General features: G+C 44.6%; 1 protein-coding gene across 5 annotated transcripts in view; it reads left to right on the top strand.

Annotated features, from left to right (window-relative positions):
* Positions 1-24,920, top strand: part of PSD3 (pleckstrin and Sec7 domain containing 3) — a 121,666-nt gene that overhangs the window by 53,071 nt on the left and 43,675 nt on the right. For 2 of the 5 annotated variants that reach the window (XM_086769937.1, XM_086769938.1), the window contains 2 exons: positions 1,906-1,995; positions 24,874-24,917. In XM_086769937.1, coding sequence (XP_086626063.1) covers positions 1,906-1,995; positions 24,874-24,917 — 134 coding nt within the window. Of the gene's footprint in view, positions 1-1,905; positions 1,996-15,871; positions 16,113-20,670; positions 20,820-24,251; positions 24,362-24,873; positions 24,918-24,920 lie in introns of those variants that run through there. The other 3 variants (XM_086769939.1, XM_086769941.1, XM_086769940.1) reach the window with 3 other exon arrangements.

Here is a 24,920-nt window from a genome sequence, read left to right as displayed (position 1 = left end):
ATACTGATCATAAGTGTGGACTCTTTATTTCACAATAAGCTCAGCTGCTTGTAGGGCTGTAGTGCAGCAGCTCTGCCTTTACTTAACTCTTGTAGACAAACTCTTACTTATCCCTTTATTTATCCCCATCTTGTCACATTTCATTCTCTTTGTAACTAATCATTTTTGCTAGCTGTGTCTTGGAGATGCTTGCTTGCTTCTCTGCAGGGAGGTCATCACCCAGACTGATGTTAGAGACTTCTAAGGTATCTCTAAATTGCCAGGCACATCTTCTGGAACCTGTGTGGCACTATGTGGAGATGTTAGCTGTGGTCTTCGAGCAAAGCAGCCATTCCGCTGCAATGCCAGTTATCTCAGTGGGTGAAGTGAGCCACGCTGCTATTGTTTTGGTCACTGTGGGGAAGCTGCAAACTGCCATGTGGAGGAATCAAATAGGAGCAAGCTGAAGTCTGTTGCAGGGAGGAAAACATTTGCGAGTCTACTAGAACAGCTCCAGCCTGCACCCAAAAACTGCAATTATGAGCTATGTTCTACAAGCTTAGCAACCGAGAGCTGGGGTTACAGCCAGACTGTGTTGTCAGGAGCCTTCCTGATGTGGGAAGCAGTGCATTGTGTGCCCCTCCAGAAGTATCTCCTCTCTTGTGGAAGACAGTGCTCCTGCCTGCCTTCTTTCTGCTGGTCTGTGCTGGCCACAGGCTGCAGGATCTTCCTTTTATGGCTAGATGAGGCTGACAGTCAAGGTTTGCTGTTTTTCCATCTCTCCCTGTTCCTGCATTATGAAAGGGAAGTAGAGGATGTGCAGTCCAAGCTGTTGTGTAACTGTAACATTGAATGACCTGTATTACCAAGTGATGCCCTTTTTTAGGCTCCATTCCTGTGTTAATTTGGGCTTTTGCTCCTAAACCAAGTTACTGTGTGTGCACAAAGCTCTTCCACTGTATTTATGCAGCCATGGGATACCCTGGCCACAGAGAAGTTGTCTTCACCCCCTTCTCCTGACTAACAGCAGTGGCATCCCCAAAGATACTGTGATCATCACAGGGCCCTGTTTTCCCTCTGCCTTTACCATGTCTCACAGCTCATCTCAGGCTTCCCTTTCCTGAGATCTCTCTGGGCTCCTTTTTCACCAATTCAGTGTTGTCATTGCTGCCTGCTTACAAAACTCCCTGCATGCCAAGTGTGGGACTTCTAGCTCCCAGGGGACCAAGTACAGACACCTTCTCTGAGGGGTGGTGAAGACTGGGATCCAAGAGGCTGAGGGCAGCCTCAAGCCTCCAAATGGAGCAGTTCAGGTACTGCATGAACACAGCTGTTTGTTACCTGTTTGTGGCTCAGCTGGGCAACCTTCAGTCAGAGAATTAGACAGAAAGAGAGGAAAGAGAGCAATCCTATGGAAATGCCAGGGCAACCTCAGCCTCTGAATCAAAAAAGATTATGGGTGCTCCTGGGCTTCTTACTCCAACTCAGGGCAGTTGCTACTAGAAGGGAGCATTGTAAGAGAAAGGTCTGGAAAGAGCCTCAGTCGGCAATTTCCTTATGTTCCACAGCAGGATCAAGTAGAGCTTTTCTGTCAGAAGCTCATAAAGCCTCTGGAGACATGGAGGTGTAAGGCACCAGGCAGATACCAGGGAGCTTCATCATCACCCTCTTCATTACCTTCAAGTGTTTAGCTGTTTTTCTTTCCAGATGGATGTGTGGGACTTGAGGTCTAAATGCACCTTCCCTTTTCTAACCATATTCACACAAGGATGCTTGTCTCTGAGTAGTCTTGGGAATGCCTTCTTAGTGCTGCTGCCTTGGGCTTAAATGAGAGCAGCAAGATGCAATTCATCTGATATTGCTTATTCATGTCATTTTGGAAAGCAGCATCAATATGACGCTATGTTTCTCTGCCATCCCTTCCAGAACATTGGGAAAAAGATGACCTGCCAAGAGTTCATTGCTAACCTCCAGGGGATGAATGATGGCAAAGACTTTCCAAAAGGGCTGCTGAAGGTAAGGAATGAACTGAAGAACATTGGTTTTTATTTTTAGTGAGAGATGGTTCAAAACAGAACACTCTGCTTGCATTTTCTGAATCTTAATTGTCAAACAGAACAAGTAATGGTTAGGTTTCTCCTTCCAGAACATATATAATATATACAGTGTCTATTCTGTTGTTTTCCCTCTTGCCTTCACTTGATTGTAATTGAGACTCTGTGCAGCATGGAGAGGTGAGACTGAACTCCAGTGGGGCCAGCCCCAGAGGCGTGTGTTTTGTAACCTCATGCAGTCATGCTGTGCCAGAGTGCTGTCTCCTGATTAAAGTGAACAGAAGGAGCCAGTTGGTTCTGACTATTCAATACGTAAGGGCTAATCTTGAGCTCTGCGTATCTAGAAGTTGCATATATTCTTTCATCAAAGGTGCTTTGGGGTTTTCATATTAGAGCAGGAGATGTAATTTCAGATTAGAATGTGTTGTCTGGCACAGGCTGCTTTGCTTCAGGTTTTGTTCATTAAGTTTGTCACAGGAGTTAAATCTGAAGAACAGAGAAGGAGGCTGAGGAGGACAAATTTTGTTTCATTGTCAATAATAATGAGAATGTTTCGTTTCTCCTCTGTCTGATTGCTGGCATGAAACAGCAGTCTGTTTGAATGAAGAAGCACATACACTAGAGGTTTGGGGGTTTTTGTTGTTTTGTTTTTTTTTTTTTTTCCTTGTAATGGAAATAAAAATGAGAGATTGCTGTATCTGAGAGCTGACCCAAAGCCTACCGAAGTAAATCAAAAGAATTGCCATCTCTCTGTAGGTTTTGTGTTAGGCCCATTGTGAAATGTAGAGGTACCTGCATAGTTACAATAGCAGACTTTGTTTTCTAGTTTTGTAGTTTCTTCAGTTTCTCCAGCCTTTTTGGGTAGCTTTTTTTTGGGCCCTTCTGCCTCAGTTTGTACTAAAGAGTGAGCAATATAAACCCAACCCACTTGTTTTTAGATTTAATGTCTTTATTTATCAAATCTGGATACAGAGTATTCATCTGTCAGCAGTAACACTTAATTTTTTTTTTTTCCCAAGGAATCTCATTTCTCACTCTGCCATAGAGAGATGGGTTGAGATTAATTTGTAGGCTAATTACAGCTCTTATTGAATAAATAGGTCTCCAGACTGTGTTTAAATAACCTTCTGGGTGTACTGATGAGAGACTTCCACTGGTGCTCACCTGCTGTTTATTTTCCTGCTGACAGAATTACTCAGTTGGGGCTGTATCTTGGTGTTTAGCGCTGACCTGCTAAGGCTGCCTGGCTCTTTGCCAGCCCACCAAAGCAAAGACCAGGGCTTGGGATTTTTTGGATGTAGTAGGGTGTAAGAAGCCTGGTGTCAGTGCCCTTTTTCTGCCCTTTTCTACATGCTGCCCTGATGTCTTGGGGCAGAGGTGGCACTCAGCCTCATCTCTTATCTTGCTTGTGTGAAGATTTGCTGATGTGCCCCTTGTTGTTTTAATTTATCAGTGGAGGGGAGCAGAGTGAGTGGCAGTAACTGTGCATTTTGGTAGCTACATCACTGTGTCCACAGCAGCCGCCCTGCTACTAGATATGTAATTACAAAGACTTAGCAGAAATTAGATTTGCATTAGTCTCAATAAATTAAATTCACAGAGCCCTCCTACAGCACAGCACCAAAGTGCATGTGGCTTGCCAGTGCATTACACTGTAAATGATGAGCACTGAGGAGGCTGCAAGCCATCTCCCCGCATCCTTCCTCTGCTGCCTGAGAGGGAAGACCATTTCCACGGGGTGGCAGTATGCCCCCGTGGGAGCGTGGTCCCGAGCACCCACGAGTGAACAGTGCAGACCCATTCGTAAGCTCGTGGGCTTTTCTGCCTCTCCGGTCTTTCTGCCTTCCACTCGTGGCTCTGCTGCACCCCTGTATGAAGCTCTGCAACTCTGAGCCCTGGAGCAAAGCTGAGTGGTGCTGGAGGAGAAAGAAGAGGGACAAGATCTCAGCAAGTGAGAGCTGAGAGGTTGCAGCTACCATCTTTGCAGGTAGTGTTCACCTAGGCTTGGGAAGCTCTCTGCAGCATTTACCATAGACCCAATTCACAGTGTCAAGGGCACAGATACTGCTTGGGCTATCCAGGACAGTCAGTAGATTGGCAGAAATAAAAAGTTGCCTTCAGTCAATCCTGTTACTTTTAGTGATACTGAGCGCAGAGTGTGACCCTGAGTGTTTGTCTGTCTGGGTAGGAAAGTAGCCCTTCAAGGGGCAGGCATCAACACGTGAGGATGGACACTTCTGTCTTCAGAAAGCCTCAGAAAGCTTCCAACCTGAGATCTGATTGCTCCTTTCCACTCTCATGAGGGAGCCATCTCTTTGTTTTATTAAGTTTTTTCCCAACAATAAGGACGCTTTGGTAAACACTATAAGACCTTCAGGATGTAATTCTCAGTGTGTCACTGATAGCGCTTTAAGAACAGAGATTTTACTCGGGCTAGAAATGGAAATGAGAAATGCTAATATGATCTTGCTCACCTTGTGTCTTTGTCTCTTCATTAACACTGAAAAGTTTCACTTCTGTACACCCATCTGCACAAAGATTTGTAACTTTTTCTTCTTCCTTGTTCCTTTTGTCAGATCTGAGGTTGCTTTTAAAGTTGGGATCCGTAAAGGCAAACACGCCAAACTATGATTAAAAGTGTGGTTCTCCCCATGGGATCTGCTTGCAGTATTCATATATTCAGTACTTTGCCAGGCAGGCAGATGTATGTACCTTCTCTTTTATTCCATCTTAGCTCTAGTTTGCATGTCTGTCGCACATCCCATTAATCTGCCATTGGCTGCGAGTGAAGACTAGACGTGGAGATAGTAGCCTGGTTTCCAGTTATGTGCTGTCCGTGCATGCTGACCTGAGAGTGGTAGTTCATACTTCTTGCAGGGTTCCTGCATGCCTTCAAACTGGGGCAGATTCCTTGTAAATGAGAACCAGCATCCCAAGCTATGATTCTCTTTTCTGGTATATATCAGGGGCATCTATCTCTGTGAGTCTGGCTGGTATAGAAGGTGAGTCAGGTCTGTGAAATCCAGGCAGATTAAAATTATTGAAAGTGAAAGTGAAATTTTTCAAAGGCAAGAAAACTTTTTGATGCTCCCATTGTTTGACCCTGAGCTGTCACACTCCAATCATAGAAATAATTTTGTGTTGTATCAAGCTGTGATCAGGCAAGGTGATCCTGAATTTCAGCTTTTATCTTATAATTTCCTGTAGAAAAGGTCCCTTTGTCCTGGTGAGTTGAAGCCCTGGAAAGAGTGCCAAATGCCAAGAGTTATTCTAGTTAGAGCAGCAGTATTCTCCTGTGGATGGGCTCAGCGCTCGCTCCTAAGGGTGATGGTGAATCACAGTTACCAGCATTTACAGGTGGGGACGAGTGACAGGTTTACTGGGACTGAGAGAGACAACCAGACCCAGCTGCAGCACTGATCTCCTCAGAGTGGATGTTCCTGCCATCCCAGAATAGCTGCTGCACATGCTGCTGCAGATGATGAGGGAAGGTGGAGGAGAGGTGCAGCACCACCACGAGTGAGAGAGAGCTGAACACATCAGAAACAGTTGAAACAACTAAATCCAATCTGTGGGTTGTTAGTCTAAAAGAATCACGACCAGTCACATTCGTTGATGCCTATAGATGGGGAGGCAACAGCTAGGGTCTCCCTACTTGGAAGGGAAACAAAATCAGTCTGGGGCAATGTCAGGAAACTCATCACTACAATACAGGAGCAGTTTATCTGCAAGCTGGATCGTTCCTCCTGTGCTCACACTAGTTGTAATCCGGTGCAGTGATACCATCTTCCCTGGTGATACTCTGGATTTGCACTATATGACCACAGCCTTCCTCAAAGCCGGGCTTTATAAGATTGTCTGGAATGAGAAGAGGGGGAGATTGACTTGAAAAGAGCCTAATTTTGGCTGTGCTCACTTGCTTCGTCTCCTGTAGGCAATGTGGTCCCCATAAATGAAGTGCTGGTACAGTGCTGGCCACTGCATCTTTCTCTTTTCACCCTGTGGCAAGGTGTGTGAGACTCTGCTCCAGCAAGGCGTCAGTGACGAGGCCTATCTTATGCAAGGAGAGAAGATGTCTGCCCCAGCCCACAGAGAGCCTGCAAGGACTCACTCTGAGGAAATGGATCCTTACTTTTGTTAGTCAGTGCCTTGGGAAGGGTATTCTGTCATTAAGCAGTGTGCTAAGTACCACCTGCCCATATTGTCCTGCATAAATAAATGTCCTCTACATCTGCAATGTCTGAGGTACCTCATTCGTGGAGTCAAGGGCATCACCCAGTCTCTGAGGTGGGCTGCCCACAACATGAACACTGGATGTAAGGAGGTTGTACCTGCTGTGTGTCTTCTGGTAGGAAGTGGTAGCTCTTTGCTTGACCCATTGTGCTATCAGAGAGCCTCCCATCATGCTGAGGGACCTGAGATGCTCTACATGGACTTGGTTAGAGCCATCTCAGCAGGGGCTGCTGATGGGGATAAGACACTAGTTCTGCTTAAAAAAAATCTTCTTTTTCTCAAAGGCTGGGTTTTTTTTGGCTAGGGCTTATCTCCTGGAGCAGCACTGTAATGAAGTGACCAAGTGAAGTGGGAGTTGTTGGTGCTGAACTCTTTGGAAGAACCAATCCCCCTTAATTTCCTAAATGATCTGAATTCTTGATCAGGATTGGTGGGATATGCAGTTTCCTATAGAAGCTGCAAGGTAGAGTTTATCTCATTTTGCTGTCAGTTCCCTGCACTTTAAGAAATTTTTTTTTGCCACTGTCTTTCTGCCTCCTCTCTCTCTCTTTTTTTTTTTTTTTTTTTTTTTTTTTTCTTTTAAAAGCCCTCCAAAGCAAACACTCAATTTAAAGATAGTTACTGGCATCTTGCTTCATCCATTTCAATCATTTCAGGTATTTAGCAGAGAGAAGGGAGTGAGCATCAGGTGGCTAACTTCCCCCCCGCCCAGATTTACACAGAGGAAATCACACTAATCAGACTGCTGTGTGCACCCTAATTACTCTCATTTGCAGTCTTCACACTTCAATTTCATGGCTGAGGCTCTTCAGCAAGGAATTCCAACCTTCCTGCTGCTGCTGAATGGAGATGGGAGCCTGATGAATTCAGGGGGATGTGGCCGGGTGCCAGAAGGGCCCAAGGAGGACCGTCTTGGCTGCTGGAGCACCCTACAGCTGCGAGCAGAGGGGACCAAGTGTCTCTGCTCCACTAAAGAAGTCAGAGCTCTGTGCAGCAGGAAGAGAGCTTGCCTCCTTGTTTCTCCTCTGAAATGAAGTTTTTCCTGTTAAAAAAATATTTCTGTAGGCATAATGTTTCTGTGGCAGCCATTTCTTATCTGTTTGAAATGAAAGATCTGTTACTGAAGGCCCCTTTCAGCTGCTAGGAGACAACAGAGTCTAATCTGGCAGTATAAAAGTCAGGGAATGCAGGATAAAGTCATTAATCCTTGTCTTAAACAGCTGTTTGTGAAAGCATACTTTCCTTTCACTCCCCGAAAAGCTGCAGAGCCATAGTGACTGAAAGGAACACGCGGTTTCTCTTCACTCTCCTCCATCCTCAGCGAGGACCTTCCTGCTGCAATAACCGTTTTTTCCTTTGGCTTGTGATTTTTTGGGTGTTGTCATTTGTCTTAGAATAATAACCAGTTAAAAGTACAGCTGTGCAGAACTGTGAATTAAACCCGGTTATATGGTGCATGCATTGCTTTGGGTATCATGAGTGACAGATATCCTGACACCCTTCTGCCCTGTTGAAATGCAAGTGTATGTATTTTTGTTCCAGGAATTTGCTTCAATGCGTATAAAGAGAAAAATCTGAAATCTATGCACTTCTCTCAAGTCAAAAAAGCCCAAGTATTGTGTTAAGGAAAGCAACATAAGATAATAGCAAAAGTCTAATGCTCTCCATGAGCTCTCTGTCCCTAAACAGGGAAAGTAGAACTTCAGAAAAGGGTTAAAACATAAAATTCTGTAATGAGGATGCAGGAATAAGGATTCCTCAGTGTGGTCTAAGGGTGGTACTACAGATTGCTTAGTTCACTAGGAAGCAACCAGTACAGGACAGGCCTGTTTCTGCTTTCGTGATCTGTATTTCTCTAAATGTTTTTTGCTCCTCTGACCTTTCATCTCTTTGCTTTCTGATTGTTATACAAAAGATCTCACCTAGCCCACAAGGCTTTTGTGTCAGTAAGGACTGAAACCCAAGCAGAGTCAGATAAGAATTTCCATTACTACTAGCTGCAATTACGTGGCTCAATACGAGGCTCCTAATGAATGTTTGGGGGTTTAATTTTCATCTGTGAAGGCAAGGTCTCTATAGTGTCTTGTCCAGGCTGATCAAACAAGTGAATCACTTGATGTTTAGCTTCTCTGGCCTGTCAGATAGCCAAGGCTGTCAGTAGTCCCCTGGTTTAACTGAAATGCTTAGCAGCTCCTGAGAATGAATGTCACTGTTCAGAGCTTCCCATTTCTTGTGATGTCAGCGTGGAGGATACAGACTGGTAGTCTCCAGGAATGATGTGCTCTGCCACTTTAAAGGAGGAATTTTGGGCTTTTTTTTGAGCTGGGAAATCTCTAATACAATGTCATACATACATTTTGGTCCCTATGACATATTACTCCCACCTCCATGTAGGTAGAAAACAAATTCTGAAAAACATTCTTTGATCTTCCACCCACTGATCTGCTTGAAATTTAAGTTCTGTGCTGCAACTCGAGGGAAGGAGGAGTAGGAATATAATTTATACCATATTTTAAAAAAAAGAGAGAGAGAAGAGGAGAAAACATTACTTCCACCAGTTTTAGAATTATTGCTGTATAAATCTTTGGTATTCCTTCCTTCTGTTTGTAACCACACTTTTCAAATTACATTGGACTATTCACTCTGTGACCCAGTTACACTGTTTTTTTTTTTTCAAGCAAGAGCACTAGGTTGCTCCTTAAATTTTTATTTTATTTAATGTTTTTTTCCTCCTTTCCTGTGATGTTAACTGGAACATTTAGTTTCCTTCTGAGGTCAGACTTCCTTGGGTGATGAAGTGTTTGCAAGATTCTCGTACAAACATGAGGCAAATCCAAGCCACCTACTTTCTGCCCTGCTGACAGATGGCAAAAGTTGTGAGGGTTAGGAAGGATTTCTCCTGCTTTTGGGGCAAGACAGCTGACCATCACTACATAGGTACATGCATCTGTGAAGGAAAGGAATCTCACAAGTTATGCCTATTTCCCACCCTGGAGCTGCTACTTCCATGGTGCAATGTTTGCAAGTTCAGGTGACACCCATGTGAAACCTGTATGGTTCTCAGAGTGGCCTGGGTTCTCCTCCTTCTTTCCCTCCTCTCCTTCTTTCCCTCCTCTCCTTCTTTCCCTCCTCTCCTTCTTTCCCTCCTCTCCTTCTTTCCCTCCTCTCCTTCTTTCCCTCCTCTCCTTCTTTCCCTCCTCTCCTTCTTTCCCTCCTCTCCTTCTTTCCCTCCTCTCCTTCTTTCCCTCCTCTCCTTCTTTCCCTCCTCTCCTTCTTTCCCTCCTCTCCTTCTTTCCCTCCTCTCCTTCTTTCCCTCCTCTCCTTCTTTCCCTCCTCTCCTTCTTTCCCTCCTCTCCTTCTTTCCCTCCTCTCCTTCTTTCCCTCCTCTCCTTCTTTCCCTCCTCTCCTTCTTTCCCTCCTCTCCTTCTTTCCCTCCTCTCCTTCTTTCCCTCCTCTCCTTCTTTCCCTCCTCTCCTTCTTTCCCTCCTCTCCTTCCTCTTTCATTGTTATTGTGTTTGCTGTCTGAATCAGAGGGAAGCATTGAAGTGTGGTTGTTTATCTTTTTTTTTTTTTTTTAATGCACATCTCTGGGGGAGTGCTGGGTGGTGAGGGGTTTATTTTGGTGGTGTTGGCTCTAAGCACGCTCACTGCAGGAACTGCAGGGGGTTTTTGCAGGTGATTTGAGAGAGCTGGTAGGCTTTGCACCAGTGCTTGGTTCACTTCCGTGTGGTTTTCTCACAGCCATGCAGAATTTTAGGGTTTTGGTACTTTTATGGATTTATTTGAGATGTTGCTGTTTTCTGTAATTACATTTGGCAGCTTTAACTTAAGGAACTTACTGGTCTGTGTTAGTTGGTACCTACTATGTGGCTCACTTAATTTCTTTCAATCCTATTGGCAGTAGATGATAGCTCCTAAAAGGAGGAATGTGAGAGGAAAAACTTTTTTTCCCTGGAGACTGTCATGCTTTGCCAGGAAATGCGACAGCTAGTCTGTGACACAGAGCTGTTTTCAGATAAGCTGCAAGAAAAATGAAGATGGGTCATGGCATCTTTTCACTTGCAATGCTAATCAGGATAAAAGGGGTCATGGTTTCTTTGCATCCCTGTTGTTATCAAAGAGTTCATTTTCATTAAACCTGTGGTCTCCCATCATTCTCAGCAGGGCACTTACCTCAGGAGAGGTTTCTTTTGGCTCAAGATGCAGCATGGATCCTAGAGAGGTACAGTGATACCAGAATTGATTTGATCTTCCACCAGCCAATATGGTTTTGACACTACTCACTTTTAGGGGCTTACTGATATTAAAGTCAGTAGTAAAGACTTGTGTCTGTGACCAAAAGCCAGCTGGTTGTGGACGTGCTTTTATCCTGCTCCTCATGTAAAATAAAACATACAGACTCTAGTTGCCCTCATGGGGTCATAGGAGCAGTGCTTGTGTTTTCTTGCTTCTATAAGTTGATGTGCTTTATTTCATGGTTAAAGCAGTCTAAAAGCACGTGCTTATGCAGCTACAGTAGCCTAGTTGACATGAGATAGCTTTTTGGGGTATTGTAATTTGACCATTTTCCATTTTAAGGATTACTTTCCATATTGTAAGACAAATCAGTGTCATCCTTAGGGATTCCTTTAGAGCCTATAGCACAAGTGTATGCGCTACAATACAAACCATAAGAAAACAAAAGATTCTCTCTCAAGATATCAGCAGGTGTTTTTTGCTGGTAAATTCATACGGGATAAAACCCAGCAGCTCTGTAAATGTTTGGTAATGTACCATGGTTGGTGGAGAATAGGAGTCTCTCACGGGGAAAGCTAGGTGGATAATTTTGGTAAATAATTTTGAAATTTTTTGTCAATATCCATCATTCTCCCACCATACCTGCTGTTAGGCTGTTAGAGTTCCTGTTGACCTGGTTGCTTATGGATATAGAAATGAAGTGGTTGCTCTAGTATTTCTGCTATTTACAGAGATGGCAATTGGAGATATTTAGACTTAATCTCGTCAGCTCCCCCCGGTCAACAGACCTCAGAAATCATTATCTTAATATCACAGGAATGTCAGTTCAATAATGTTACTGTTGATCAGTTGTTGAGCTCTCATTCTATAGCCACCATGTATGAGTAGCTTATCCAGCAGAATTAACGTTCCCCTCCCTGTCCATTTTGGAGAGAGGAAAAAAAACAAGGATGAAGGAAGAACGAAAGAAATCTTATGAAAGATTTAATGTTGTTTATTTAACAAACAGTATTTAATAACAGCACTAAATAGTGCAGCTTTTCTGTGCTTCACAAATGTGTTACTGGCTTTTGAAAGTGTATTTCAGATAATTGGTATGTGTGTGTTTATGTATTTTGTTGGCTTTTGTTGGTGGTGTTTTTGTCACTGGGATCAGGCTTAAATAATGCTAATGGATTCTTGTGGCTTTGTGTGAGGACATTGGAGTTCTTCATACCCAATAATATGGTCCTTGGGTTTGGTCCCTAAAAGACAGTATTGATTTCATTTTGAGTTCCACAGCTTTTCTTCTTGTGTTGTTGATTTGCTGAATTACCTTAGGAGGACAAGCAAGGACTGAGTACATTTGGTCTCCCAGGGAAACTTGACCGGTGGGAGGAAGAGATGGGAAGGAGCTTATTGCACAGTAAGTTGGAATGGCTGCCTGTTTTCTCTGTGTATGATGTAGTCTGCTGTAGTGCCTGTGACAGGTGAAAAGCTTTTGTGTTGCTTTAAAAGAGTGAGATAAGAGGAATAGTAGGCACTCTGGTTTTCCCCTCCTGCTTCTGTTTTGGCTCAAAGTTTCACATTCTCCTGCTGGTTTATAGTTTGCTCCTTAGAGGTGCTGTTGGGCAGGTCCATAAATAGGGTCACCATCCTTTCAGTCACCCCAGTGGTGTCACTGGGCTATTCAGACTAAATACTGACTGAATATCTGCATTTCTCACCACCTCTTTGCTGGACTCTGATCAAGGGGAAGATCATAGCTTCTTGACACACCTGCAGGGTCCTCTGGATGTGGACAGCTTTGATTTTTCTGGTATTGCACAGCTATATCAGCCTTTCTTTTAAAAAAAATCCCTTCTATCCCTCTATTTATGTTAACAACCCACTTCTTTCTCAGAAATCCCTGTTGCTCAGTTACAGACAGAAATCAATCCTGTGTGCATGCTAATTTCTAAAATGGTGGGGCTTCTCTAATGTTGAAGTGTGATTTTTCCCAGAAGACGACAGTCACTGTATACACAGGGATACTGGTTCAGTCAGAAGTGAAAGATTGTATTACCACCTGCAGATGAAAATCAGGGGCACTGATGAAATCTGAGCTGAATCCCTGAGCTGAAGACATTTAAGGCTTCAAAAGCATGATCTCAGGAGGCTCTCTCTTTTGCAGAGTGTGAGCTGAGAGAGAAGTGTTTTCCATGCTTCATTGAAAAAAAAAAAGTTGAACAAGATGCAGCCTGTCACCCTTGGCATTTTGGACTGCTGCTTCGTTACAGCTGAACCAGACCTGTTCCCTTGTGAATTAAGGCTCCTGTCCTACCTGAGGATCTGCTAACCTCAGCTCAGAGAGTGCTATGTGGAGAACTGCTGCACTTAGGCAGCAGCGATGGTGCTGTGCTTGGGCAACAGAAGAGAAATGTTACTGTGATTGTCTAGCTTGTGTTTAATAATGAAATTGCTCTGCGTAATTCACATTGGCCTAGGTCTGTGCGTGATATTTAGGGAATATAATTATTTCAGCTGTGTTGAGGGTGCTTGGGGAGGTAGCCTTATAAATCCAAGAGCAAGAATAATCTGCTAGGCAGGGGGCTGGTAGGATAGGGAGTGATTTGTGGCCATTTACGTAGCACCTGTCGAGACCTGCTGCTTAGCTCATCTGGAGCTGTTTGATTGCAGTGAAAATTTCCTCTAAGAAGAGATTTTCTTTGAAAAGCTTTTCCACTAGCAGTGGATAATTTCAGATAGGTTAAGTAACGTGAAACCTTTTCTGGGAAGTGGCACAAATAACATAGAGTATGCAATTGCTTGTTGACAGAGAAAAAGCATCCTCTGTTCCTTCAGGTATGTCCTAGCAATGACAGATTTGTGTAAAAAGGCTGGAGCACATCTGGGATTTGATCTTAACATGTGTGGTTGGGGTGGGCTTGCTAGACCTGCTTGTCTTGGAAGTAAGAATGCGTTTTACTTGTTTGCAAGGTGGCAAGAATTCTGTACCTCAAGGAGGACAGAGGCAGGATCTATGGGGAATCAGAAATGTGACACCCCAGGAACAGTTTTTCTATTGATATTTAGGTCCCTTGTTCCCTGATCATTGTCCTTCAGCCCAGTGGTCCACACCAATTGCAATCCGTGGGTAGGATCTGCATCTGGGTCACTTATAACCAACACTCGTGCAACTTGGGTATAATTGCCGTTTGCACTGGATTCTGCAGTCTACTTTTAAATATGTTCCACCATGTCTTTGGGGAGACATCTCTCTCTTGCGGCTCGGAATCATTCCCAGGTCACTGTCGGTTCCATGATCGCTGCTTAGGATGGGCTGTATCAGGTCATTGGGTGGTGAGAAATTGTGCATTTTTCATTTTGTATATTCTATTATATTTTTAAATTATTATTATTATTATCATTATCCATATAGATGTTATTATATTTTCCTTTGCTGTCCTAGTAAACTGTCTTTCTGATTGCCTCCCTCAGTCCAGTGGGGAGGTGGAGGGTGAGTGAGCAGCTGCATAGTACCTAGTTGCTGGCTGGAGTTAAACCCTGACAGCATCCTTGGAGGTAACGCAAGCAAAGAGTGCCTGCTGATCGAAGGACTGTTGCATACTGGAAAGGCAGAAATGGAACAAGCAAAAATGCACCTAGGATGATAATGTGGCTGTCTAGCCATATGCCTACTAAGGACCTAAATCCCTGATTGCAAGAGGCTGAGAAGGTGCCACTAGAGGAAAAGCCCACTCAATTAATCTGCTTCTTATCTACTCCTGGGTGCTGTCATGCATGTGACATAGGGTGAGCAAACTCTCACTCTGCCTTAACTTGGCTCGGCCAATGCTGAATGGGACTGAGTTGTGAATGGGGGCTGCAGCCCCTTCACCCGGCCTTTGGGACATTTGCATCAGTGTGCCAGGGCAGCAACTCCTCATCCCTTTGCCGCACATGCAGATCCCTGTGGGTCATGGTGGGAGTGGGATGAGAGGCTCAGGGGTCCTTCCAGACCGCAACCCTGCTGCTGCTGGCGTTATCCTGCCCAGTGGGCTGGCAACACGGGGCAAGTTGCCCAAGCTGGTGTTAGCCTGTGGTGAGGTCCCTGTGCCACACGGTCTTCCAGCTCCTCATGCTCCCTCTACACAAGCTCTTTGCCTCTTCTGAGTTTGGGATAATGTCTCTGTTGTTCACTTCTGCCTTGGTGCTTGCATGAGGGGCTCCACCTGCTCCGGCAGCTGCCACGACCCCATGCCGAGCAGAGCAGAAATCTCTCTCTCTCTCTCTCTCATCGGAGCACGTTGCCATGGCATTGCACACTCTGCTGCACTCTGGGTCTCCAGGAGCCAGAAATGATGGTGCTTTTGCAACATTGAGGTAAATATCTCTCTTTTCTGTTACGTAGTGCATCCACCACTGGTAAGAGCGCCAGCTGCGATTGGTGCCACCCTCCCCTCACCCCGTGCACGGAGGAAAGCAACTCCAGGCTCCAGAAGTGCACCTGGCCTGCAGAGCTGGGTTCCCATGGGTTGGAGCAGTGCCTCTGGTGTGCGTGGGCTGTGGTAGTGGCCCTTCCTTCGCTGGTCAGGGTGGCTTTCCCACTGGGGAGGAACAGAGTACCCCTTGAGAGTGGCATCGCTGGCGGAGTCAGCCGCTGTTGCATGCGGTTTGTTCATGGAGGGGTACAGCTACAGCTCTCTTGGACGCTGAGAGGGGAGATTGGTTCCCAGCTGCTTGCTCACAGCTCTGCCACTGGTTTGCACTGGTCACCTTGGCAGAGTCTCCTCTTTTCCTCTGAGTCCCCCTTAGAGCATGAAAGTGGTCTTGCTCTCCCTAGCCCCTGGGAAGGCACCGCAAGGACACTGGCTAATGAGTGCAAATGCTTAGAGTAGTGGACATTTGGTGGGGCATCTTTCTGAGGCTTGCCAGAACTTTGTCGTTTCTCCAGTGCTCTGGGAATCCATCCGTATTTCTCACATCCAGAAGCCTCTAGCTGGCAGGTGATTGAAGACTCTTTTTACGGTGTCCTTTGTTATTGCAGGCAGTAATGAGTATGGCAGGCTGTTGCGGGCAGGGAAGTGTGGCTGTGTGAACTGAAAATTAATCTCTTGCTTGATCAGCTGGCATTTGTTCCAGCATCTTTCCCTCCACCTCTCTCTCACTGTTGGTGTGTGTATGAAGAGGGAGTCAATGCTGGAGAGGGGAGTGGAGCAGGGGAGGAGCTTTCTGTCCGCCTCTTCTTTTCTTTTTTTTTTTTTTCCCTTTCTTTTTTTTCCTACCCTGTCCAGTGACGTGAGCAATGCCTGGAATAATCAGGCTGCCTCCAAACAGTGTGCCTGAAGATGCTGGAGAAAACAGCCTTTAAGCAAACACTGATTGCTTGAGCCTGTGCTCTCCAGACGTAACCTTTTGCAGTTCCTCTGCAGGGGATTGGGAAGTGCCATTAGCTTTCTTCTCCCTCATCCTATACGCTTACTTTTGGAAATGATCGGAGTTAACAGTGTTCAGAGCACCAGCAAGGTCCGGGTGAGAGCCACAGGTTCGGTGAAATACTCTCGAGAAGAATCTCTCTGGCGGCAGTCCCATCGATCAAAATCTATGAAAATCTCCAACTCCTCTGAGTTTTCTACTAAAGAAAGCAAGGTAAATAATGAAATATTCATATTGTTTCACTTTGCTATGAGTGGAGGTGGTGGTGTTGGAAAGGTTATGCTCTGCAGGAATTAAGGGCTCTGGATGATCTGCAATGATCACAGAATTGCTGTCAGGTCAGAAAAAAAAAATCTCTAGACTTGACTAGACACCTGAAGGTGAAAAAGGTGACTGGGTCTTAGAGGAATGCTCTGTCACTGAGCTTGGTGCAATAGTAAACAGTGAAAACTTGCTAGTGAGAATGCTAATCAGGGCTCTGCTCTCGGGAAAGATGCCAGAGTTGGCAAGTGGTGTCTTTGGGGTTATCTGTTCAATGGGAATGATTCTTAGTAGAAAAATAGTTTTTGCTTTTTCTGTACAGCTCTGTAGTTTAGTAGATGTGGATCCTAGGTAAAAATATCGTCTCACTTGCGTGCATGAATAAAATATTGCCATCAAGTAGTTATTAGGAAGACATCACTTGTGCGTTTATAGGAATACATTACTGTATTGTAGCGGGTGGTAGCACAGGCTATGCCTAGCTGCTACAGTGACTGTGTGCAGCATCTCCTTACCCAGCCCAGCCCAGTTATTCAGTTCCTAGGCAAACAACTCCCACTCCATGCAGTATCGCTTCTTTCCCCATTCCTTGCTCCTGCTCAATAACTGAGAGGCATCCAGGAACCCCTGGCAAGAGCTTTAAAAGCCATCTCCCTCCCAAAGGTGCTCCATGTCTCCAAGGGCTGGATGAACTTTATGCAGTGACCAAATACTCCTCTCCTTTCACTCCTGCTGCACATTTATTCTGACTTGGAATTAGAAGATATAACCATTTGCAAAGGTGTGTTGAATGAGGCTGAAATATTTCAGAGCATCAGCCAAAGGCTTTTAACCATGTGTTGTGTCCGTGTGCATGCAAACAAGCAGGCACATGCACGGATCTTCCTGTACTAGCTCTTCCCTAAATCTCCTATCTGTCCTGAGAGAAACCTCCTCTGCTATGGTGATAAGATCTTAATGCCGCACAGTAGTTCCTAGCAGATCACTGTCTACCAGCTTACAGGTTGTATGGTATTTCAGAGCCTCAACTGCAGAGTTTTAATCACAGAGTAATGCAAATAGAAATAAATGAAGCATTTTATTCAGTCCAGTTTCAGGAACCTCCATTTTGAAGGCCTTATTGACCATAACTAAGAAGTAGTATGCTGCTAAGGTTGTGGAAGAAAAAAGCGTGACTGTCGTTCTTGGCTCTTGATGCAGTGTCTGCTACTCCAGATAATGCCAAAGTAAAAGGCTGCGTCTTCCAGGTGCTCTGGGAAAGTGTGATCACTTTCACTCTCGGCATGATATTTGGTGGAAGGATTTATGTACAAAAAGTCTCTGCACACGGTGGAAACTTGGGTCTTTTGACATTGAGTACCTTAATCTGTGTACCTCTGTTGCCTCTCTCAGGCTTTGTGTATGCGTGGTGTTATGTCCCCAGGGCAGAGATTTTCTCCCAGGGACGGTGTCTGACACAGTTAGCTACTGCAGTAATGAACGCTCTGTGTTCATCCCTCTGTGGGATTCACATTACTGCCTCCTGAGTGCTGTAGCTTGTTGTGTGTGAGAAACCTACTTCTTCTCATGTCTAGCTCAGTAAGTTGGGAAGCATACTGCAGCTTTGTTTTCGTTTGTAGTGCTGTTACCTTATTTCATGTAAAGGTATTTTTGCGGAGCATCTAAGACCTGTAAAAGCTGTGTGGTGGAGAGCTGAGAGGATCCCTATACGCTCATCAGTGACGCCTGCCCAGTTGACAAGATGACAAGCGGCTCTGCCACTGATTGGTCTTGTGATTTTGGGCAGCCTTATTCTTTCCATATGTCTGTTCTCCCTTCTGTTCTTTTCTCTGCCCATCTATTTTGCTAAGATGTTACTGATTTAGAGAATTGATTTATATTTGAGCTTTAGCTCTTCTGTTGTGTGGAAGATAACTGGAAGTTGTTGCCAATGTGTAGCACTGCACAGATATTTTTATCAGCGTAAGTCTGTGTGTATGTGCTTGTATGTCACCTCTCACAAAATGTCTTCAGTTCTATGCTGGACTTTCTGGACAGTGGTGCTGTGTAGACCCCCGCAGTCTCAAGCTGGGCTCAATTTGTGGACTTGTCCTCTTCCATATTTCTGTGGATGTGATTCCCTCTTTGTGTCTGGACTGCCTTGTATTTTATCTGCTCCCCAGACAAAGTAATTACAGTGCTCAAGATCTGTTTCTGTGACTGCTTCAGCAGGGCAGGAGACAGATTTAAACCACTTGTGCCTCAGAAACATACTCCTCTGATACTTTGCACTTACGTGACTCAGCCTATTTTGCTGAGATAGAGAGTATTACATAGCTTTATGCTTTAGCCAGTACGAACAAGGTACCAACATGGTGCCTGCATATGAGGTCTGCGGGCTGCCAGCATCAAGCAATCTAGGTAGCCCAAGGACCCGTCATCTCCTTGAAAAACATCAGGTAGTGCTTCTGTGCACACATATATACACACATGCACCTGTTTGTATACAGGCTGCACTTGGTAATGTGGTGATGTGTCCTGGGTGTGTGTTACAGGCAGGTACCACAAGCCTCAGGCCAGCGGGAGAAGCTGCAAAAAGGATACTGTGAATTGATGTACTGTTGTTCTCAGGAGAGCAGGCTCAACCCTAGGCTGCATGCAAGGCGAGTCAGATTACTTTAGGATTGTCTGTGTGACCTAGCGTGCTAAGCAGTCTCTCCTCTCGACAGACTCTGTTTTCCCGCAGCCATGGACTGAATTGCAGAATGCCTGTGCCTGTCCTGCCTACAAATGCACGAGGTTGATAAAACAATTTCTGAAATAGGTGTGTAGGTGCTCCACTATCAAGAACACTTCTCTAGCCTTTTCTCTGTTCACTCATAATAATTCAGTATGCTGCCTTTACTAGTAACACTGATTAAACACTCCAGCAAGTACAGAACAAATCTTTTCTAGCAACTCCCATGTCTCAGTTTTACAGAGGATGCATTTCTTGTGTGGCGTCAATTTCTTGGCTCTCAGGAGCCCTAGCTACCCATCCTTTTCTGTTTCCTGATGATATATCTGGCACAATCTTTCCTTCCTTTTTTCTTTCTCCCCCTCCCCCCACTTCTCCACACAAACCAGATTTTTAACAGAGGAGTTTCTCTTAGAAATGTTCTCCTCCAGTTGGTGACGCACTTGAAATTCCCTGGGTGAAATGATCTCCTTTCCTTCCCCCTAAAACATTCCTATCAACCCTATCTCCACCCACACCAAAACAACATTCATCAGTTCCATATGCTGCTGAACAGCTCTGTGGTGTTTTATGAATAATGTATGCCGGCTTGATAGAAGAACGTTTGTTGTACAAACCAGTGGAATTTGAAATTGAGAGAGATATCAGCAGGCATGCCATGCCGTGTACTAACCCACGGGCTTGTTGAGGTACTACTCTGGCATCCTTGCTGCATCCTTATCAGAAGGGGGAAAATGCATGAGATAGCAGGGGCATGTGGGCTTTGAGCCTGGCAAGGAGCTACAGGCACTCAGTGAGCAGAGCCCTTCTCGCTTTGCCAGGTGTTAAAGATCTGTGCATGAGGAGAGGAGAAAATTTCAAGATCTGGATTTTGGGGGAGGGTGGCAAATAGGAGATCATGAAGTAATGTAGATCTGTAGGCAAGCAAGAATTCTTGAGGAGGGTCAACCTTCAGGTAACCACCTAAACAGCAAACCAGGAGTGGTATATAGCAATATGTCACACCCCATCCAAATCTGGCAGAAGGCAATGACACAGAGACACAGCTGGATCCAATGGATGGGCACATGAACACCTATCAGGACTGCATACAGACACCTGCGATGTCTGGTATCTGTTGCCTCTGTAACCTTTTTTATTTTTGTAGGGTTCTGCTGCTTTTCTTGGTTTTCCTCCCTCCATCAACCACGAATGGCAGGAGCTGGGGCTGGTGCCTGCTGACTGCTGTGATCCCAGGGGCCAAGCTGACGGATCGGTGCTGAGTGACTGGGGGAGATGCTGAACTTCTGACTGAGCACTTCTGATTGCAAAGACTGAGCATGTCTTTGCCCAGAGGTGTGACTGGGGCTTCCGTGACTCCCTGGGATCAGCTACAAGCTGGAGGTGAAGAAGAAATGTCCCCAGGCAGGGCTTTTTCTAACAGTGGCTGCAGGGGATGGTGGCAGGGGCCTGGGTCAGAGAGCACATGTGCATCCCTGTCCTGGCGGCTGCAAAAGCCACCTGGGGTATCTCCTGCAATGGTCAGTTGGTCATTCCCCCAACAATGACTCTAGAAATCAGGGTGGAACTGGGTGTGAGCAGAGAGCCTGGGAAACAAAAACTGGAGAAGACAGTGTGGGTCATCTCTGCTGGCTCTCTGAACTCTGTTTTGGTTTTGCCTGTTTACCTGCTCACAGCAGGCATTTCCTGGCTCATCTTTTGATCTTCTGTACAGGGAGCAGGTATAAGAAATACCTGCAATGTATTGCTTTTCCTCTTGGCAGGCTTTTCTGGATGGGTGAGTGTCAGAGAAAGTCAGCAGTCTGCTTCAAGAGCCAGCCCTATTTTGCCTTTCAAGGGAGAGGTTTGCACAGTGCCCTAGGACCTCTTGCACTCTGCTGGCCAGGCTTTGGGGACCCTGTGCCTACTTGTTACCTAGATGATTCACCAGGATAAGTATCTGGGTAATTCATTAAGTCTTTGTCCCTGTGTGCACACCTGGTTGTGCCTTTCTTTTGTTCACCGCTTCTGCATGTAGAGGCTGAGTCATAGCATAGCTGGCAGGTGCCGAGAGGAGCCTGTTTAAATGAGTCCAATGGTTCGTGCATGTGACAAGGTTTTGAGGGAGGTGAGGATGGTGAGTGACCTTTTTTACTTGCCAGCTTTGTAAAATAAACAAGAATTTTCAGAAGCACTCCCTGCTTAGCTTTGCTTCTCTTTCCAGTTGGAATAGAAGTACCAGCTGGTGAGAGCTTGTGAAAATCTGGGTTTTTAGTTGACCTACCTGCTTACCAAAGGGAAAATGGGGATGGAATTCAGCATCTTCTTAGAGAGTTATAGTCTTCCACTTACTTAAAAAAGAAAGTGTAACTTTCTTGCCCAGTTTGTAAACAAATACAAACAAATCCCACAAATACATAACAAATCCCATTGTTTTTTAATACTGCAGTCTTCTAAGGGTCAAATTTGAGCTGTAGGAAACAGCATTGGAGTTAAAATAAGGAAGGTGTCTAGGATGTTGCCTTCTGTTTTGTACAGCCGTTGATTTATCTTATTCTTCTCTCAAAACTGCATTTATTTTTCCAGGGAGCTTAGAGTGGTGCTGGGCCTCAGGAGTGGTGGACCCGGACATCAGCAATTCTCAGAAAAGGGAAAGCTGTAAGGAGTAGGTTTTTGTGATCTGGGTTAACAGAGCTTAAGAGTTGAAGCAGTGCAGTTGAGTACTGCTAAGTAGTCAGTAGCTGAGGATTTGGATCCTGCCTACAGTAGCCTTGGGTGCCAAAAGAGATAGAAAGTCTCTCTCCTTTCCAAGTGGTATTGGTCCAGCTTGGAAAATGAGACCAGTATTCATTCTGGCATTCCCTGTTGTGGTCCAGCGTCCAGTTTTCTGGCTTAGATAGCAAATTTGCCAAGCACTTCTCAGGCTAGCAGGTGAGAAGCTGTGATTGTTCTCAAGCTTGTAAGAGTGCTTCAAGTCAGAACTTTTTTTTTTTTGTCATTTCCCTGTGAGGAAACATGAGTTAATAAAACCTGTCCTTGCAGCTAGTTAAGTACAGTGAAAGTCGTGTCCCCACCATAATTTCTCATCAGCTTTGTTGCAATTTAGTGAACATTTAAGTGCTTGTCTCCGAGTTTGTTTGATTTAATCATACTCTGGAGAAATGTCTGAAAAGAGCTGCTGTCTGAATCAAGGCCTTGGGAAATAGCCATGAAATAAATGATAGAGCAGGTGCTGGGCTGTACGCATCTGCTAGTGGTTGCAAAACATGGGAGGAGGACATTTTTCTTCTCCAGATAATATGAGAGCCCAGTAGACATCAGGAAAATTTTAAAGTGTAAATTGCTTTGGAGAGGGAACATAAAGCAGCTCTAAAAGGCTGGTGAGTACGGCGGCAAGTGGGTAGCCTGGCAGCAGTCTGCCAGAGAGGTGAGTTGAGGGGCAAGCATGAGAGCTCATGTATCTCCATTCCTTGAGAGGTGTACTCCCTGAGGTCTCACTGAACATGCTCGGTAGGCACACCAAACATGTCCTGTATACAGCTGCCCAGGCTGTGGATACTCTCTAGGGTTTTCTCTTTCATTTTTGTAAATAGCAGAGACTTTCTGAGAGGCTGTATTTGATGCTCCATGGGGGACGCTGTGTCCTTCATCAGATGTATGCCATGTGACTGGGTTGGTGTCTGTTACTCCCTAAAGAAGTAAGATGGAGTCTGGCTCATCAGTAAAGATTGGGACAAACACGTGTCACTTTTCACAAGGCAAAAGCCTGCGGCATTTGTTGTTCCCGCACCAATCTGGAATGCTGCTTTTGTATGTCCTGCTGTTTGGCTGTAGTGATGCCTAGAGACTTCCTTTGCAGCAAAATTCCATAAATAGTAGTACTGCATAGGGCAGGTGTTCATTTTCAGAGGTCATGACCCAATCTTGTAGGCATTTGGGTCAGAGAGCAGCAAAAGACCTTTCTGATACCCTAGGCCAGGTTTTTACTATGTTTCAAAAGCTCATCTAACCAGATGGAGAAAAAAAATGCTGTTTCTGAAAAAATAAGGAGGCAACTGCAGAAAAAAAATGAAACCTCTTTGCCTTATATTCGGAAATAGTTTTCTGGCTTAAAATGTAAGAGAATATTTTAATCATAGTAGGAAGAAAAGGACAAGTCAAAGAATAAGAGAGGAGCTTTCGCCAAATCGTTAGAAACATAGTGGCTTCTAATAGAAAATATTGGGTGACCCCAGGGAATCAGTGTTAGCATCTGCTTTTGCAGAAAAGCAGAGGTGTGTCTGATTCTGCTGGACTGCTGGCTGCATAGTAGGAGAAATGTTAGCCCTTTCTTTTGCTTTCTTCCTGCAGGGTGATCTTAAAATCTCTTTATAGCTCTAACCTGAACATTAAGCAAAGTGCCTACAAACTGCCATAAATGCCCTTTCCTTCACCTTTGGCTGTTTGCCTTTGGATCAGAGCTCCTTATACAAGTTTGGAGAAGACAGGATGGATATATAGAAATACAGTGAAAACTCCAGAGTTGGAAATATTTAATCATATTGCTGTGAGTAGCATAGCAAAGTCCCTGTAGCAGTAAGGACATCTCTCTGCTAGCTCAGTATAGGTAGGATGTGGGGTGATTCCTCCTGGTGGCCATACCTGTTCTGTTGCTCTGAGAAACCTGCTTTTATGGTACACTGTGACTAAAATTTGCTGCATGTGTAGCATCAGTGTGAGGCAAGTTGTACCGGTATGTTTGACCTGCTTGTGTATGGTTCAATCAAGCCAGATTTTCTCAGAGCTGAGTATTAAGGATCTTCAAATAGACCGTACAAGATTTGGAAAGGAGCCACTGGATCACAGGATGAGCAGTGAGATGTGCTCATGGGATTCTCATTACAAGTTCAGCTGTGGCATATGCAGAAGACTAGTTTCAACTTTTCGGTTTTCCAAATCATTTTTGGTTTAGGTCAGAGTTAAGGCTATTTAAATGCTAATGTTTCTGTTGAGCATGTCATAGCTATTATAGTATGTGATTTTCAGGCTTGTTCATACTTGATGTGCTACTTTTTGGTAACCGTGTGCATCAACAGTTCTTCTACACGTTAACGTATTTTGAGGCTGTGTAGGAGTTATGTGCCAGAGGGAGTAAATCTAGCTATGTATATAAGGTAAATTACAAATGTGGATTAGAAGTGCGAGAATCAGGGACATTCCATACCAAAATACTTCACTTGAGTCAAGGGGCCTATTTGAAGAACTCCATTAGCTTGTACTAATAGCAAGCATTTATCCATTGTATGCATCAGCTATTGGAGGGCTGAAATCAGGCACACTTGATGTGATGTACTTACTCCCTCTCAAAATAAATCCATCCCAACTGTCTGATGTCCCAGGCTTAAGTCAACCTTTTCGTGACCTTTGGTGTGAAATCTACCGGCATCTTTCCTATGAATTGAAAGAGGAATGATGTTAGCAGGGAGCAGTCCAAGACATTGATCTTCAAGCACGAAAGCTGCTTATGGTTCATTTTCTGTTTTGCACTTAGAAATGGAACGTGTTTATGTTTGGGTGTGTGACTGGGAAAGCATTCAGGCATCTTTGATGCTCAGGGCCTTTGGATAGCTATTCTGGCATAGTTTTACAGATAAGCCTGTATGGTGGAATCTTGGCCTCATTGAAGTCAGTGACAAAAAAAATCTCACTGACTATCAGGAATAAAGTTGGACCTTGAATTTCAAGGCTGTAGTCTTGTGGATTTTGCAAACTTAACAGGATTATTCTTAAAAGACCCAAATCACAAAACCCAAAAACCTGCTTGAGAAAATGATTGTAATCGCAAACCCTACATTCTGAAATTTTTTCCTTAAATGATATTTCTGCTCAAGGCTTTTGTGTTACTATGAGCAGATATGGTACTCCCTTGATGAGATACAGCTTGCTTGTTGGTATTAGTTAGGTAATTTTCCTTAGAATTTTAATGTATATATAGCAAGGATCAAACAATAATCTAATCTCATTTCTCTTCTTTTGCAGGCCCTCTACAATTCAATCAAGAATGAGAAGCTGGAATGGGCAGTGTG

The sequence above is a fragment of the Chlamydotis macqueenii genome, chromosome Z, assembly GCF_036417535.1.
Source record: "Chlamydotis macqueenii isolate bChlMac1 chromosome Z, bChlMac1.mat, whole genome shotgun sequence".
NCBI classification, from domain to species: domain Eukaryota; kingdom Metazoa; phylum Chordata; class Aves; order Otidiformes; family Otididae; genus Chlamydotis; species Chlamydotis macqueenii.
This window is presented reverse-complemented; position numbering and strand designations above follow the sequence as displayed.